Raw genomic sequence first — 15,679 nt, forward strand, 5'->3', positions numbered from 1 at the left:
TGCAAGGCATGGCTGCAAAGGAACAATCAGAAGCACACTCTTAAGCCACACAAGCCCAATTGTTCCTTAGCAACCTCAGCTCACATTAATCGCTGTTTAAATTTGGTACCAAATGCAAAACCAGCTGCTTTCGTGGAGGGTTGGGTACTGTTTGATCCAGCCCTCTACCCAAAAGTCATTCCCAACCTCTGCCTACTAGTTTATGAATATTGTCTTTTCTAGTTTGGTCTGGATATGGATTCCTGTTTACATTTTCTCTCTCATCTTTTTCAAAAGCAGGTAGATACGTTTTCTCATTTTTTTTGTATCTTAATTTTGAAAATTGTTTCTTCAAACAAAATAATACTTAGATTCGCAAGCTAAGGAGGGAGTTGGATGCATCCCAAGAGAAAGTCTCGGCTCTGACAACACAGTTGACTGCCAATGTGAGTACAATGTACCTAGATAGACAGAAACAATCTGGTGATAAACAGTGAGCTGGTTTATAAGAATTTCAAATATAGTTTGGTATCAAAAATAAATGAAAATACATTAACTTTTAAACGCAATACATTTTAGACTAACTGTGGGTGGTAATCCAAATACTGTGTCCCATTACTGTGAGTATTTACACTTGTGCAGCAGAGTCTCTCCCCCTCCTCTCCCTGTGTCCCCCTAAAACTGTTCTAGGGGCTCCCAAACCCTCTGGAGTAGATCTGGGGGAGGGTACAGGGTGGGGAGGTTCTGCTGATCAATTAATTAATACAGTACTAATTAACACCCACTAAGATATCACCCTTGGAACAATTGTCAAATAGCAACATCTTTTGATCCTTTGGGCTGGTTTCAAATCAACTATCCAAATGTAACAGAGAGATCACCTTAATCAGCACTATGGAATGTACTAACTGTTCCCCCTTTAAATGCCTCTTTTCCTACTAATATTTGAATTGAGACTCTTCGCTGGTTCTTTGAATAGTTGGCAGATCTTTTCAAGCGGGAATTACTCGCTCCAGTATTTTTTAAGTAAACATTTTAGCTTCATAACACATGTAGTCAATGCTAAGCTTGTTTTATTTTCTCCCATTTTTCTCACATGTTCAGCCAGGCTTGTTTTTATAGGGGCCAGAGGGTGCAAGAGCCACATATCCCAGTGTTATCATACTCTTCATGGTTGTTTTCACGGTGAATGTGAGAACAGTTAGTTAGGTTAAGGCAACTATGTGCTGATGATGAACAATGCTGGAATGACTGCACAAGGCTTTACTGTACCACATAGATACGGGATAAATATTTGTCGTGGCTTTTCCTTAGCTTGGAGGAAGTGGTTATAAAGTTGCCATCCTAAGCAAATTCACCATGTATAAACATACCTGAGGCCAGAAGACTTCACAGGCCAGTTTATGACACTTTGCTATGACTGATTGGAGCAGTTATCACAGCTCCAAGCCAGGAACTGCAAGCTCATGGCAGGTGACACTTAGACCCAGATGCAGAAGCATCAGTGCTTATTGTGTGGCCACTTAGTTTGATGGTTTTGTCATCTCAGGAATGTTAGGTTCGCCAGGGTTCAATTGTCTATGCTGTTCTTTCTTGACTAGCTGGTTGTGGATTACATTCTGCATGCCGTAATGTTATCTTCTGCATTATTCTGCAAACAGTCTACAAAGGTACAGTCTTGATTGTGTAATGCAATTCAACTTACAGGCTCACCTCGTGGCAGCATTTGAACAGAGCTTAGGAAATATGACCATTAGACTACAAAGCCTTACCATGACAGCAGAACAGAAGGCAAGTCTGAAGCTCACTTGTACATTTTTCATGAACGTAGATTCCATAATAGAACTTTTAAAATTGGGTTCACAGTAAAGTGATGTCTTTGGGATCGGGCTGCAGAGTGAAGCTAAACTTCTCAAACATCTATGTGCTGCTGACGTGCCAGTGACAATTGAGTATAAACTCCAGTGAAAATGAGGTGTTAGACCATTTGCACTAGCAACTAAATGTTATCTGGTGTCACTAGTTCCTATTACCTGCACTCCGTGTTTTAAACCTGACATTCATCCTATCTCTCTCTCATCATTTCCACAAAATGAGCATGTCAGTGCCTGTACATTGGAGGGGTCGCAGAGACCAATTATGCAATGACTGGAAGCAATAAATACTTATTTCAGTTGTATCCTGTTTTCCCTCCAAAGAGCCCTAAGCAGCTTCCCTCTGGTTCCCAGGTGGTCTTTCATTCTCAAGAGAGTTTACAGGACCAGACATGCTTAGTTCCAGCAGTAGAACACCAACTGATGTCTTCAGGCCGTATTCTGGGCTAATATTACACTCCCTTAGTATTTTATTACTATTAAGCCAGCTTTTTGCATGTGTTTGTAATATATATGCAAACAATTAACTACAAATAATCCATTTTATATTAATTTTATCCAGTAATGCATTTTAAATTGAAAACCGTATTTTCCACCCACTATAGAACTACAGTATCTTAGAATAACTGAAATGTCTTTAAAATAAGATCCTACAGAGATGCAGACATGACACTTTTGCATCTTTGAGCTGTTGTAAAATTTTCAATTTGCTACAGTTGGGGCAGGGATCTATAATAATAATCACTGTAGTGAGCACTTTTACTCTAAAATAAAATGATCTAAAGGCTCATTCAGGTTGCTCTAGAACAGGCATCCCCAAACTTCGGCCCTCCAGATGTTTTGGACTACATTTCCCATCTTCCCCGATCACTGGTCCTGTTAGCTAGGGATCATGGGAGTTGTAGGCCAAAACATCTGGAGGGCCGCAGTTTGGGGATGCCTGCTCTAGAATGTCTATCCAGTTTGCAGTTTAATAAATTTATGCTGATTTGCACCAGCTTATTCCTTTCTGCTGTATACAGCTGATGAGCCAGAAGTGGGCAAACAAGGGTTCTACAGCATAACACTGGGAGCGTGGGAAACCATCATTTTGTCATGTGTTCTAAACCCAAGTAGCTATCCTAGATTAGTCTGGACCATTCAATACAGGGTGCAGCAAACAAAGAATAGGAATGAGCAAGGTGTGTTGTGCTTGTAAGAGTTTGTGAAAATAGCCCGTGTCCTAAAGAAGTGAGTCATGATGTAGAGAAGGCAGAGCACAGATAAGAGCATGTGGCATACTGGTTTCCAGCCAATTTGATTTGAGGGACCCTTAAGCCCTCCTACTAAAGTAAGAAGTCCTTATACCCTTACATCATGTGTTCAGCACAGCCGATATTCTTCTCTACTTGTAGCCATCTTTGATCAGTTAGACAAACATACAAACAGGTGAAATCCATAAAATCTTCCTAAGTCTCCATAGCTTACCACTGCTCAGGTATCAGATTCAGATTCACCTTAGAGTCCCCGTTAAACATCCATCCAGCTTGACCGCATGGTCTCAACTTTTAGTGCTGTTCAGGCTGCTTGACTACTCTTTGGAGAAAATCCAGAGGCAACATTCATTTGTTTGTTTGTTTTTGTGTGTGTTGCAGGATTCAGAACTGAATGAGTTAAGAAAAACTATTGAACTACTGAAAAAACAAAACGCTGCTGCTCAGGCTGCCATAAATGGTGTAATTAACACACCTGAGCTCGCCTGCAAAGGTAAAGATTTCAGCCTTCCCTTTCAATAACAGTGTAATGCTCTAAGGGCATTCATCCCCTTGGTAGTAGCTAATGCAAAGTTTTGCAGAGTTCTTTTTCCAGAGATAGACTATGTGTTTAATCATCAAACTGAATGTTATAGGCCTATTCTTACAGTGGTAGGCCTATTGTTACTAATACTGTTCATAGACTTGTGGCTTCGAAATCCCCACAATATTACAGTAGGGTCCCTTGCTGCAACCCACATCTCACTAGCAGTTTCTTTTCAAGTGCCACAGTCTCTATACCCAGCAATCAGCATTGCTCTGCCTCTTCCATCTAACATTAACACCACTGCTCTGTTGTTACAGCAGTCAAGATTCACCCACATAGTGATGCTATTCTGCCATGCTAGGATAGTCTTCTTTCTTCTTCTTTGGCGATCAATCATGGCCAAGTAAGATTGTCTTCCATGAACACTGTCTTAACGGTGTGTCCATAAGTGACTGGAGGCCACTTCTGGATCCATGCCAGGATATAGTATAGCAGGAGAAACAGAGATTCAGTGATTAAACTCTCCAGATGTTTTGGCTACAACTACCATATTTTTCCATCCATAAGACGCCCCCATGTATAAGACCCCCCTCCCTATTTTGGGGGACTCAGATTTAAGAAAATGGGGGCGATGTATCCGTGTATAAGACACCCCCTAATTTTGACAATATTTTTAGGGGGGGGGAACCTAGTCTTATATACGTAAAAATATGGTACCATATGCCCCAGCCAGTACCAGCACAGGACTATTATAGTTCTCTGGGCTGGCGAAGAAGAAGAAGAAGATGAAGAAGAAGAAGAAAAAGAAAAAGAAGAGTTTGCATTTGATATCCCGCTTAATCACTACCCTAAGGAGTCTCAAAGCAGCTAACATTCTCCTTTCCCTTCCTCCCCCACAACAAACACTCTGTGAGGTGACTGGGGCTGAAAGACTTTAAAGAAGTGTGATTAGCCCAAGATCACCCAGCAGCTGCATGTGGAGGAGCGGACACGTGAACCCGGTTCACCAGATTACAAGTCTACTGCTCTTAACCACTACACCACTCTGGCTCTGAAGAAGATGGGGCAGGCAATTTTGATTGCATGTGATAGCAAGGGGCAGCAAGGGAGAATGTCCATGTATAGGAAGAGAATGGAAGATGTCATTCCTGAATGTATTTAACTAGGTTTAATTACCATCTAGGAAGTGGGACTGCACAAACCACTGATTTGCGGATCCGGAGGCAGCACTCCTCAGACAGTGTCTCTAGCATTAACAGTGCAACCAGCCATTCCAGTGTGGGAAGCAACATAGAATGTGACTCCAAGAAAAAGAAAAGAAAGAACTGGGTACGTATGCTTCAACAGAGCAGATCAAATGAACTGAAGTGTGTGTGTCTTATCAGCGTTCCAGAAAACACAGTACATGAGCCAAGTAGTCTTTGTAAATGCACTGCCTTGAACTAAAATTAGTATGATGGACACCCAGTGAATAAATATTAACTTATGCCCATTTTTAGGACTTGACAAAGTTTTAGCTGGAAGCGGTTGACATCCAAACAACATGTTGTACCACAGGAGATCTGTGAATGGATCTCCCACTTTTCTTCTCCTCCCTGAAATGCATCTACAAGGTTTCTAATTTCAGAGCAGCTGAAGTGGTGGTTTAACCCTTTCCACTGTGCTGTTCAGTGAAGTGTGGACTCTGTCTCAGCTTATTGTCACCAAAATTGGTGTATTTTTAATATAATGGGGCCAACAGTAGCCTAGAAGGGGAAACAAGTCTGACTGAAAAATGGTATGCAAGGGAAGAATTAGTTTCACACAAACACATGCTGCTGCTCCAGATGAATTTTCCATGCCTAGGTGTGGAAATGTGAATTTCAGTACAATACTTGTTAAGAATTCACAATAAAAGGTAACCATCAGCCTTTTGGCTAAGATCAAATATAGCATAAAGTAATTCTATGACTGAGTGTTATGCTGTTCATCTGCACAGGGAGTTGGAAGTGGTGGATTTTACTTTAAATAGAAATCAGTCGATAAAATCTAGCATTCAAATAGTAATTAGTATTTGTGGCCATGATAAATGTGTGTGTAAGCTATCTGCATAAGGAAAAGCTCCACTCTCTTGAGTAGTCTGGTTTCACCTTTAGGAAAAGTATTAATTATGTTCATTATACCTTGGGCCCTCTTTTTACTATTGTCATGGCAAAACAAAAATACACACAGGTCCTGCGATCGGAACATTTGTTATCCAAAATCTCAGTTGTCCAAATGCAAAGAATTATACCCAAACCTTGCTATACAAATGGCTTGCTATACAAATGGCTGATTCAGATATCCAAACAGCCAGAGTTTGTCCGACCCTTACTTGTGTTTTTGCTGGTCGGTGGCAACCATTACAGGCAGAGGGAGAGAGTTTGGTACAGGTCAGGGAGCAGGAGTGATTGGACAAATCAGCTTTTCCTTTGTTTGACTTTTGCTGATTGGTTGCTGCAGTTTCAGGCAGAAAGCATGGCGGGAGAAAGCATTGAATAGAAGTGTTCCCATAGGAAACAACTCGTTATGCAAACCTAACGAATGATTTCCTGGGAATGCATTGTGTTCGGAAAGTGAGACCTACATGTATCAGTCTTTAAACTTAATTTGTGGTAGAAGCCTTCAAAATAACCATTTTCACTTCCCATTTATTCATTGCTCACCTCTTATTGTATGCAAGGTCCCATGTGCTGGAGGAAAGGTATCTGATATCGAATCCCGTTTTTTTGTGATACTACCTCTGCCGTCGTGACGTTGCTTTTATTGTAGTTTGAACAGATGAACTTAGCTCCTGTAGTCCCTTTGCGTCTTTGGATTTTGTGTGTTGTAAGCAAATAAATGGATGCTGCCTCCTATCCCTATAAAAATGGTTAGCTAACATAAGACTTGTAGATCCTATTCACCCCACTAAGGCTTTTACTTCCCCACCCCTGCAACAATGAAACTGCAGGTGAGTTGCCAAAATTAACATTCTCCAGTATCTGGGCTTCTGCACTTCCTCCCCTTCTGGATCTTGACTTACGCTTGTTTGAACATGGGCCCTCCCTTACCCTCAATAAACTTCTTTCTCTAATAATTTCATTATCCTATCAGAGTTCCACAATGCAAATTCTGTCACGGGACAGAAATAACTTTCTGTCTACAATGGAAAAGAGCATGTGAGCCTGAAGCCTGCTCCTGTTTTAGCTGAATACTATGGGAGGCCAGTAACCTACAGAGTCGAAAGCACTGTTCTCACCTCCTGCATTCATTCATTTAATCAGCACGTGGAGAGGAATTGTCTCTCCTTGAGGCTACCTGACCTCTGCACCTCAGACCAAGAGTGGAAAGGGTCTCTACGCATGTACAGTTTTATACACACAGGGCATGTGTTCAGGATTGTGGACCTGGTTGTGTGTAGGAGGTTCTACAAATGTATACTTGACGAAACATGTGATGGGAAAAATGAGAATAGGGTTATTATGGTCAGTAACTTTAATGGATTGTGTACAGGGCTTTTGTGTACAGTGATTTTGAGAGATTATGGTCATGTGTGCAGGCCCTACAAATGTATACTTGCCAGAGTGTGTGGCAGAGAATATGATCATAGAGTTTTTGTGTACAGTAATTCTGAGGTATTATGTTCGGATCCGACAAATGTGCACGTGACCAAATATATGGTGGAGAAGTTGAGAATGGGGCTTTTGTGCAATGTCATTTTGAAGGATTATGTGAGATCCTTTGTTGGGCTGATAGGAGATAATTTGGGTGACTTGCAAAATATAATGGGTGGAATTCATCATAATGCTCTTCTAATCGTTCTGTCTGCACAAGCGTTGCAGCTTCCCTGACGGAACAATCCCCCCTCTTCTCCCCCACATGCTGGCCTGGGGGTTCCCTTGACCCCAGCCAAGCCAATTTCAGGTGAGGCACAGGGAGACAGAGCCCAGTTGTGCAAGCAGAACTCCTTACACAGGGCTTCTGCTGACAGGACTCGCTAGGTGAATCCCACCCAATGTTAATTTATATTGAACTCTGTACATCATCCTTTCAGCTCTTTCAAATGTCCCAGGCCTATTCTGATCATAAGATGACATGCTTTACAATTATTATTTTCCCTGGTAAAATGATCTGTTTTGTATGTGTGTGTGTGTGCTTTTGTGGATGGGTGGGGTTCATGTTTGTCTGAGAAATCCGGCGCTTTTCCCTGTCACTGGCTTTATCTGTTAAAACTTGTCTTTTTTTCCTTCCCGCTTCCCTTTTTTGCTTGTACTTCCTCTGGCAGGTCAATGAGGTAAGAAAGATGTATTTTAAATTTTAAAATACAAAGCTAACTAATCCATTTACATGATTAACTCTGTCAGCATCAATAACCTCATCTGAGCCATGTCATTTCATAACTGCAACCTGTGATAACACCGTAATAAAATTGTCCTTGAGCCGAAAAGAATTTGCAATGTCTCAGAGTGAAAAGGTGTGCTTCAGAATAGGGCTTGTCAACAGCCAGCACTTTTGCAGTGTCTCAGACAATGTCTTTCTTAAACACAGTGTAAAGATTTCCAGAACAGAAGAGTGGCAATCTGTACTTCCATTGTCAATTTGTACTGCCAAAAATGGACTTCTGTAACCATTTTTTAAAGTGTTGCATGCTAACTATTTTCTCCTGTTCCTTACTTATCGTCATAAAGCAGAGTTTGTTTTATGTATAATCTTTATTTTTCTGATCTTTTTCTTTCAGTTGCGTAGTTCCTTCAAACAAGCATTTGGTAAAAAGAAGTCACCCAAGTCAGCATCTTCTCATTCAGATATTGAGGAGATGACGGATTATTCCCTGCCTTCATCGCCAAAACTGCATCACAATGGCTCAGTTGTCTCTACGCCATTACTGAGAACGTCCCATTCCAATTCACTGTGAGTTGAGTTTGCATTTTAAAAAACAGTTCCTGTTGATATGTTGCTGTTGTTTTATGCTGGAATTGGAGTCCATTTTTCTGTGGACTCTATAAAAGAACAAGACACTAAGGAGTCAGTAAACTTTCTTCAGCGGAGGTTTATTTAGTCAGGTACCTGAAGCCAGTGCCAACTATAATGTGGGTTATTTGCTTTATCTTTTTTCTTGCTTGCTTTTGGCTGTTCATTTATAGAGTGATGTTTACTCATTCACAGTATACCTTAAATTGCTAGATCAGACCCAGAAGCCATCAAAGTGATGGTGAGAGGACATTTTTGAAACGTCCACTCCAGATTGTAGCTTTGAGGAAGACTCTAAGGGTCAGGAGAAGCTGTCAAAAGTTATTGAAGGGGTTCAGGAAATGGTGAATGTAAACAGTGTTGTAAAGCTTGAATGTTCTTCTTCCATGAAACCTCCATGGTTAAGCTGATTTTCCACTGCCCCTTATAGCCAACTGTGTGTAATGGTAAGATACAAAATTTAGTAGAGATTAGAAAACAGGGAATACTTGACTCTGAGAAAATCAGGCATCACTAAAAATTGCATTCCTGAATTTAAAAGCTCTGTAGATTAAGATATCGTAGAATCAACTATGTTAACTCATTTGCATCACTCTGAAACTAGCCTATCCTATCCCTGTGGTACTGAATGGTGAGCAAAAGCTTAAAGCCATGTAATCCATCATGTCTTTTATGATGGTGCCTGTCATCAGTCAAAGTATGCATGTGACGAGTCTTGACAAGTACCAAGTACCTGAGGAATAAACAGGCCTACAGAATTAAGGAGGAGAAAATCAGAGCAATAGGCTGCCTAGGGCCTATTTAATGTTTGATGGATTTCTGTATTTTAATATTTTGTTGGAAGCCGCCCAGAGTGGCTGGGGGAGCCCAGCCAGATAGGCGGGGTATAAATAATAAATTATTATTATTATTATTAATAGGGCTTCAGCACTGATTTATTTGGCTTCTGAGTGTAGCCTTTATTAGAAAGCAGAAGAGCACTATGAATAGATATACGTAGTGTTAATTTTTCCCAGATTCAGCCTATATAATATTTTCAGGCTGACAGTCATGTAAGCAAAGACTATATTTTATCAATGCTTGAAATACAAAGTTTCTTTATATAGTTGAATTTCTTGAGTTGGTTGCACTTTGCAGATCTCATTTAGTCCTTGGCACTTTATGTTTCTGTCATCAGTTTTGTCAGTCTTTACAAAAGTTTACAACTTTGTCCAAAGGTTTGCAAGTACTCCATTGTGAACACACAATTCCCAAACTAAGGTGTTTTTTTTTAATTCATTGCACTGGATAGTGTGTAGAAGCAATATTTCCCAGAATGCTCCATGGTCGTACACCTCACTGTTACCCAGAAAGTCTGGGAGACTGAAAGAGAGGGGAGGGAATTGTCCTCCTCTTCCCCTCACCATGCACCATTGCTGCTGCTGCTGCTACTGCAGCAGCTTCAAGGCAGGAAAAGGATGGGGGGCGGATATGGTTTGAAGGATGGCAGCAGGCAAGGATGATATTTGGAGAAGGGGAAGGCTAGCAGAAACAGCCAAGGAGAAGCTAGGAATTCTCCAGCTTGAACAACTTTGGAACAAAAGAACCTCAAGCTTTAAAAAATCCTTGCATTTAAGGCAGGCCTTCAAAGTTAGTTTATTAGCCTGAACTAAGAGAACTTTGGAAGCATCCCTAAGATGCAGTATCTAAATAGCACCCGTGTCAGGGCATGGGGCACAGAGGGAGCCCGCTGTGGCACTGGCTCAGGGGCGCACTCGCGCACCCCAGTCCAGGAGAGTGAGTGGCAGCATTGCCACCCACTCTCCTCACTCTACCAGAGCTGCCGGCTGGTGGCAAGGAAGCAGGAGCTTCCTTGCACGCCACAGCATCTCTCCGCCTCTGGGTCAGGCTTGATTTGGGGACAGAGGAGCCGTCACTGGGCTCTGCAGTCATTCTCCTCCCCCAGGTCAGCCTTGACTCAGGGAAGGAGGAGCCTCGGCTGGGCATGCCACAGCCACTCTCCAGAGTTGCGGCCAGGCACTGCAGCTGCTCTCCGCCTCTGGGTCAGGATTGACCCTGGGAAGGGTGAGCTATGGCTGGGCATGCCAGGCGGGAGCAGGACACACAGAGGATGATCTCTCTCCCCCCCCCCCGGTGCTCTCTAGTCCCTGGCACTGCCAGGACGCAAGTGGGGGTCTTTGCAGGGGGGCACCCACTGTTTGTGCACCCGGGGCCATGGCCCCCTCATGCTATGCCACTGCATGGATGGTAAAGCACAATTTTTCTTCATTGCTCTTCCCTTGCTTTGTTGTTTCTTGACTGCAGTACCATATAATTGTTTTTTGATACTGCTGAGGCCGGGGGAAGCCAAGTTGGGGGGGGGGAGATTTATTCACAGGATACATGATATGAAAAATTGCCAGAAAATGGCAAGGGTGCTGCTTGTCTTTTATGCATTAGGGAGTAATTTAACTCTGTTCAATTTGAGTAGGTGGGAGGGTGGAGAAAGCTGGTGCCAGGAGAATAAAACTACTTCTTTCTTTCTTTTTTAAAAAACCCTGAACAGTGCAGAGTAAGCTGAAAAGGTATAGGATTCCAAAGCCCTCCAGAGTCATACGGGGCGCCCAGCTGTGCACTACACCTGCTGAGTACTAAATCTTCCTTTGAGGCCATTAATCTCCAAATGACTGCTGCTACTATGCCTCCTTAATTTACCTGGGATTTTCAGGCTGAATAGATTTCCCAAGGAACGACTGTACGTTTAACAGCAGCTTAACAACTAAAACTCAGTATAGGTCACAACCAAAATGGTAGTTTCTCTGCCCTTATTCTGCTGGCTGTCATCATACTTTTTTTTCCTTGGGCAGGCTGAGACCATTCCTAATGATAGGGTCCCCCTCATCTCACCATTTTTGCCAAGTCCCCCCGAACAAACAAAAATCTGGTTGAAAGCAGAGCAATGTTAATTTTTGCTAACGTTCAGAATTTCTGCTTCTCAAGCTCTTCGGTGAATGGCTCGTTATTATCTTTCCCCAGGATTTCAGAATGTATCGATAGTGAAGCGGAAACGGTCATGCAGTTGCGAAATGAGCTGAGAGACAAAGAGATGAAGCTAACCGATATCCGTTTGGAGGCCCTCAGCTCCGCCCACCAACTTGACCAACTTCGGGAAGCTATGAACAGAATGCAGGTGGGAAGGAACTGCAGCGCCACACATGCAAACTTTAGAAAAAGCCCTGTTGGGCTTGCTTAGCCAAGCATCCTCACAAACAGGGTCAAACAGATGCCTGTGGGAACCCCCCAAGCAGGACCTGAGTGCAACATCATTCTCCCTGCTTGCGATTCCCAGCAGATGGCATTCAGAGGCATACTGACTCCCAAAGCATTATTTTGTCCCTCCTGAACTGTCCAGCATTCTCCTTCATTTTATGAGAGAGGGAGAAAAACGTTTCTATATCCACTTTTGCCATTTTACTCTCCGCTTACCTACCGTGTTCTCCAAATATAAGACACCATCTTATATTTATTTTTCCTCAAAAAAACAACACTATGGCTTATTTTCAGGGGATGTCTTATTTTTCCCTCCATCACCTGCCACGGCCGGCATTGCTGCTGCACCTATTACTATGTCTTATTTTCAGGGTATGGCTTATATTCCTTGAATGCTTAAAAATCTTATTTTATGGCTACGTCTTATTTTATGGCTACGTCTTATTTTATGGCTACGTCTTATTTTTGGAGAAACAGGGTAGTTAGGAGGGATCCTTTCCAAGCATCTCACTACCCGCTTCTGTTTTAACCGCCCTGAACAGTTGGGTACCCCCAACAAAACTTGGTTACCTCACTTCTCTCTCCTAACTCCATATAATCTATGGAAAGTTAAAAAGCACAATTCCCAATACCAATCCTCAGGGAACTACACTTCCTATATATATATATCTCCATTGGGAAAATTTATTTTTACTCCGTGATTCCTATTTTTTATTCAGTTGTTACTGATCCACATCAACACACACATCTACATGCTAAACCTAAAATTAGAGCTTCTCTGTAAAGATTTTAACATAACACTATATTTTTCATTCCAGAGCAAATGCCAAGGCAAGACCCTTGAGCCATGCTCATTAAAGTTGCTGCTAATTGTCACCAATGGGTGTGGATGGGCCATAGGGCGGGGCAAGGTGGTCACTCTTTGGTTGCATTCTGCCATGAAGATATAGATATTATACATCCCCACATATCTGTCATTTCCGCTTCATAAATCTGGCTCTTCGATCCCACCGTTTTAATGATAATTCATTTATTTTACTTGCAGCGTTTATGGTTTTGATATTTATTCAACATCGGTGTTCAAAGTGACATCCAAACATATATTAAAACTTTGAAAATATTCTGAAAACAATAATACCAAAAAACCATATAAGCAGCAGAGTAGAACCACACCCATTGTCAGAAAGCCCATTCAAAGCAAGACTTCTCTGAAGTTAACTTCTCTTTCAGACGGGGTGGGCTTTTGGTGCATCTCTGTTGTGCTTTTGGGCCTTGTTACATGGAAATGCGAGAGCCAGTGTGGTGTAGTGGTTAGAGTGCTGGACTAGGACCTGGGAGGCTAGAGTTCAAATCCCCATTCAGCCTTGAAGTTCAGTGGCTGAGAGACAGAGAGAGAGAGAGTGCACAACAGCCACCACATCACTCAGAAAGAAAAAACAGTACAGCTGCAATAAGTGCAGAGATCCCTGCAGGTCTCATTACAATTCAATGAAGATTGCCATGAAAACTTTATCAGCTCTCATGTGTAATTCTGCTTGATTGGGGGAAGATTGGCTGTGGGAAAGCCAAGGTGAGGGGATGGATAAAGTGGGGAAGGCTGGTCTACCAGCAAAGCTTGAAAAGGAAACAACATTGATTGAAAGCTGTTGGGGATAGTGAGAGACAGTAGACCAGCTGGCAAGCACACTCTCTCTCTCTCTCTCTCTCTCTCTCTCTGTGTGTGTGTGTGTGTGTGTGTGTTTGTGTGTAAAAGATATTTTTATCTCTGTGTATAAAAAAAAAGCTGAAAGGGCATGCACCTTCCATTCCCTTAACTGGCTGTTTTCTTGTTCTAATCTAGAGTGAGATCGAGAAACTAAAAGCAGAAAATGACCGGCTGAAGTCGGAAAATCAAGGCAGCTGCAGCAGGGCCCAATCTCAGGTTTCCATTTCATCTTCTCCAAGGCAGTCCATGGGTCTTTCCCAGCACAGCCTGAACCTCACAGAGTCAGCGAGTCTTGGTGAGTACATGTAAAGGGCAGCCGACAGGTTTTATCCTGTAGCCATAAATAAATAATAGCTGTAAATAATCGCTGATGGCTAAGGTGTGAAGGTGGAAGGGCTGGGACAAACCCTTCCATTACAATATCATTGGCAGCTGTATTGCACTTTGAAGCGTAGCATTCCAGCTATGACTTCAGCTGTGCAAAATCATGTTCGGAGTCAGTTTAATTGGACCCATTTGCCAAAGTAAAATTTCTTTCGAGAGAAAATGCTGTTAATTTTTCTGTGGTCTTCCCTCATTTCTTCCATGTCTGTTCCAGATTGCGAGGGGAATGTCTTTCCATTATTTCAGGTCTGACATACATTCCAAGAAGTGTGCGCTTCACAATTTCAAAAGCACCAAACTTGGCAGCGTTCACAGAACCAAGCAATTAAAAATCTAATTATCCAAAGCAAGCAACTGTTTGAAAGTTTGTGTAACATAGACACATGCATCTGCACTTTTCTTGGTGCATAGTTTTCATCTATAAGGGCTGGAGTAGACACAGCCTTGCATATATTCACAAAAAGAGTAATACTGTAGGGCAGGCATCCCCAAACTTCGGCCCTCCAGATGTTTTGGACTACAATTCCCATCATCCCTGACCATTGGTCCTCTTAGCTAGGGATCATGGGAGTTGTAGGCCAAAACATCTGGAGGGCCGCAGTTTGGGGGTGCCTGCTGTAGGGTTTGAGATTTTTTTGTAGCAGGGTAAATCAAGACCATGCCCTCCCATATGAACCTGCCATTTAAGTTTACAAATTAAGATCTGCTTCAGAGGCCCTGCTATTTGTCTCACCACTAGGAGAGATTAGGTTGACTTCATCTTTCTTTAGTTGTGGGTGGGTCCTTAAAACTTAATTGTTCCACACAAAGCTTTTGAATGTCACTTGTTTTACTTTCTCTCTTCAAAGGTGATTCTTATCCCCACATTTGTTCTCAATCTGTTTGTCATTGTCTTGGGTTGTACCCAATGCTAGTCCTACTCAGAGAAGACCCACTGAAATTAATAGGCATAACTAACTCAGGTCTTATTAATTTCAGTGGGTCCACTCTTAGTAGAATTAGATCAGTTTAGGGTTGTATGTAAAAAAGAAAGTTACAAATTTAAAACTTTTAAGCAGCTCGGGGACCCTTTTTGAGCTGAAAGGCGACTCTTAAATTATTTTCTAAATGAAATAAATAACCATATGAGCATATTTTCCCAGTTCACCATTTGTAACTAAAAAATAAATTGTGTTTCCTGTCCACAGACATGCTGTTGGATGACCCCAGCGATGGTTCTTCTCGAAAAGAAGGTGGCAGGCATGTCAAAATAGTTGTCAGTTTTCAGGATGAAGTTAAATGGAGAGAAGTGAGTTATGTGTGGAGTTTGCTTTTCACCTTTTCCCATTCCACAATATCAGAGACTAGGTCTGTTAGCATGCTACGTAGACTAAAGTTTTTGCAAGGAAACCCACATTGTTCACTATTTTAAGTATTTTTGTCACTTGAAGTCCTATCTGTAGTCTGAAGCAATGCAGTCAAGACTCAGGTTTTGTCACTACTTTGCTTCTAGGAAATGACTGGTGACCCAATGGCTGATCATAAGAATAATGTTATGCTTAAATTAATGGAAGGTTAAAGAAACTGCTTGAAGCATACAAAAAAGGGTTTAGCGCAGGAACAGAGAAGAGGATCCGGCCAGTAGACCAGATCCTGAACTCCTCCAACCCCTGGAGACCCATTTTGGCTGACCACCTGTCACTCACCTGATTTCAGGTGAAACAACTTCAAAATCAATCTCTTCAGGGCTTGCTGTAAG

At 42.1% G+C, this 15,679-nt stretch overlaps 1 protein-coding gene across 10 annotated transcripts in view; it reads left to right on the forward strand.

Annotated features, from left to right (window-relative positions):
• Window positions 1-15,679, forward strand: part of NAV2 (neuron navigator 2) — a 538,652-nt gene that overhangs the window by 503,434 nt on the left and 19,539 nt on the right. For all 10 annotated transcript variants that reach the window (XM_060275159.1, XM_035117262.2, XM_060275158.1 and 7 more), the window contains 8 exons: window positions 351-425; window positions 1,687-1,770; window positions 3,488-3,599; window positions 4,816-4,961; window positions 8,371-8,543; window positions 11,619-11,772; window positions 13,693-13,852; window positions 15,129-15,229. In XM_060275159.1, coding sequence (XP_060131142.1) covers window positions 351-425; window positions 1,687-1,770; window positions 3,488-3,599; window positions 4,816-4,961; window positions 8,371-8,543; window positions 11,619-11,772; window positions 13,693-13,852; window positions 15,129-15,229 — 1,005 coding nt within the window. The remainder of the gene's footprint in view (window positions 1-350; window positions 426-1,686; window positions 1,771-3,487; window positions 3,600-4,815; window positions 4,962-8,370; window positions 8,544-11,618; window positions 11,773-13,692; window positions 13,853-15,128; window positions 15,230-15,679) is intronic.

This window comes from Zootoca vivipara, chromosome 1 (assembly GCF_963506605.1).
Source record: "Zootoca vivipara chromosome 1, rZooViv1.1, whole genome shotgun sequence".
Lineage (NCBI taxonomy): Eukaryota > Metazoa > Chordata > Lepidosauria > Squamata > Lacertidae > Zootoca > Zootoca vivipara.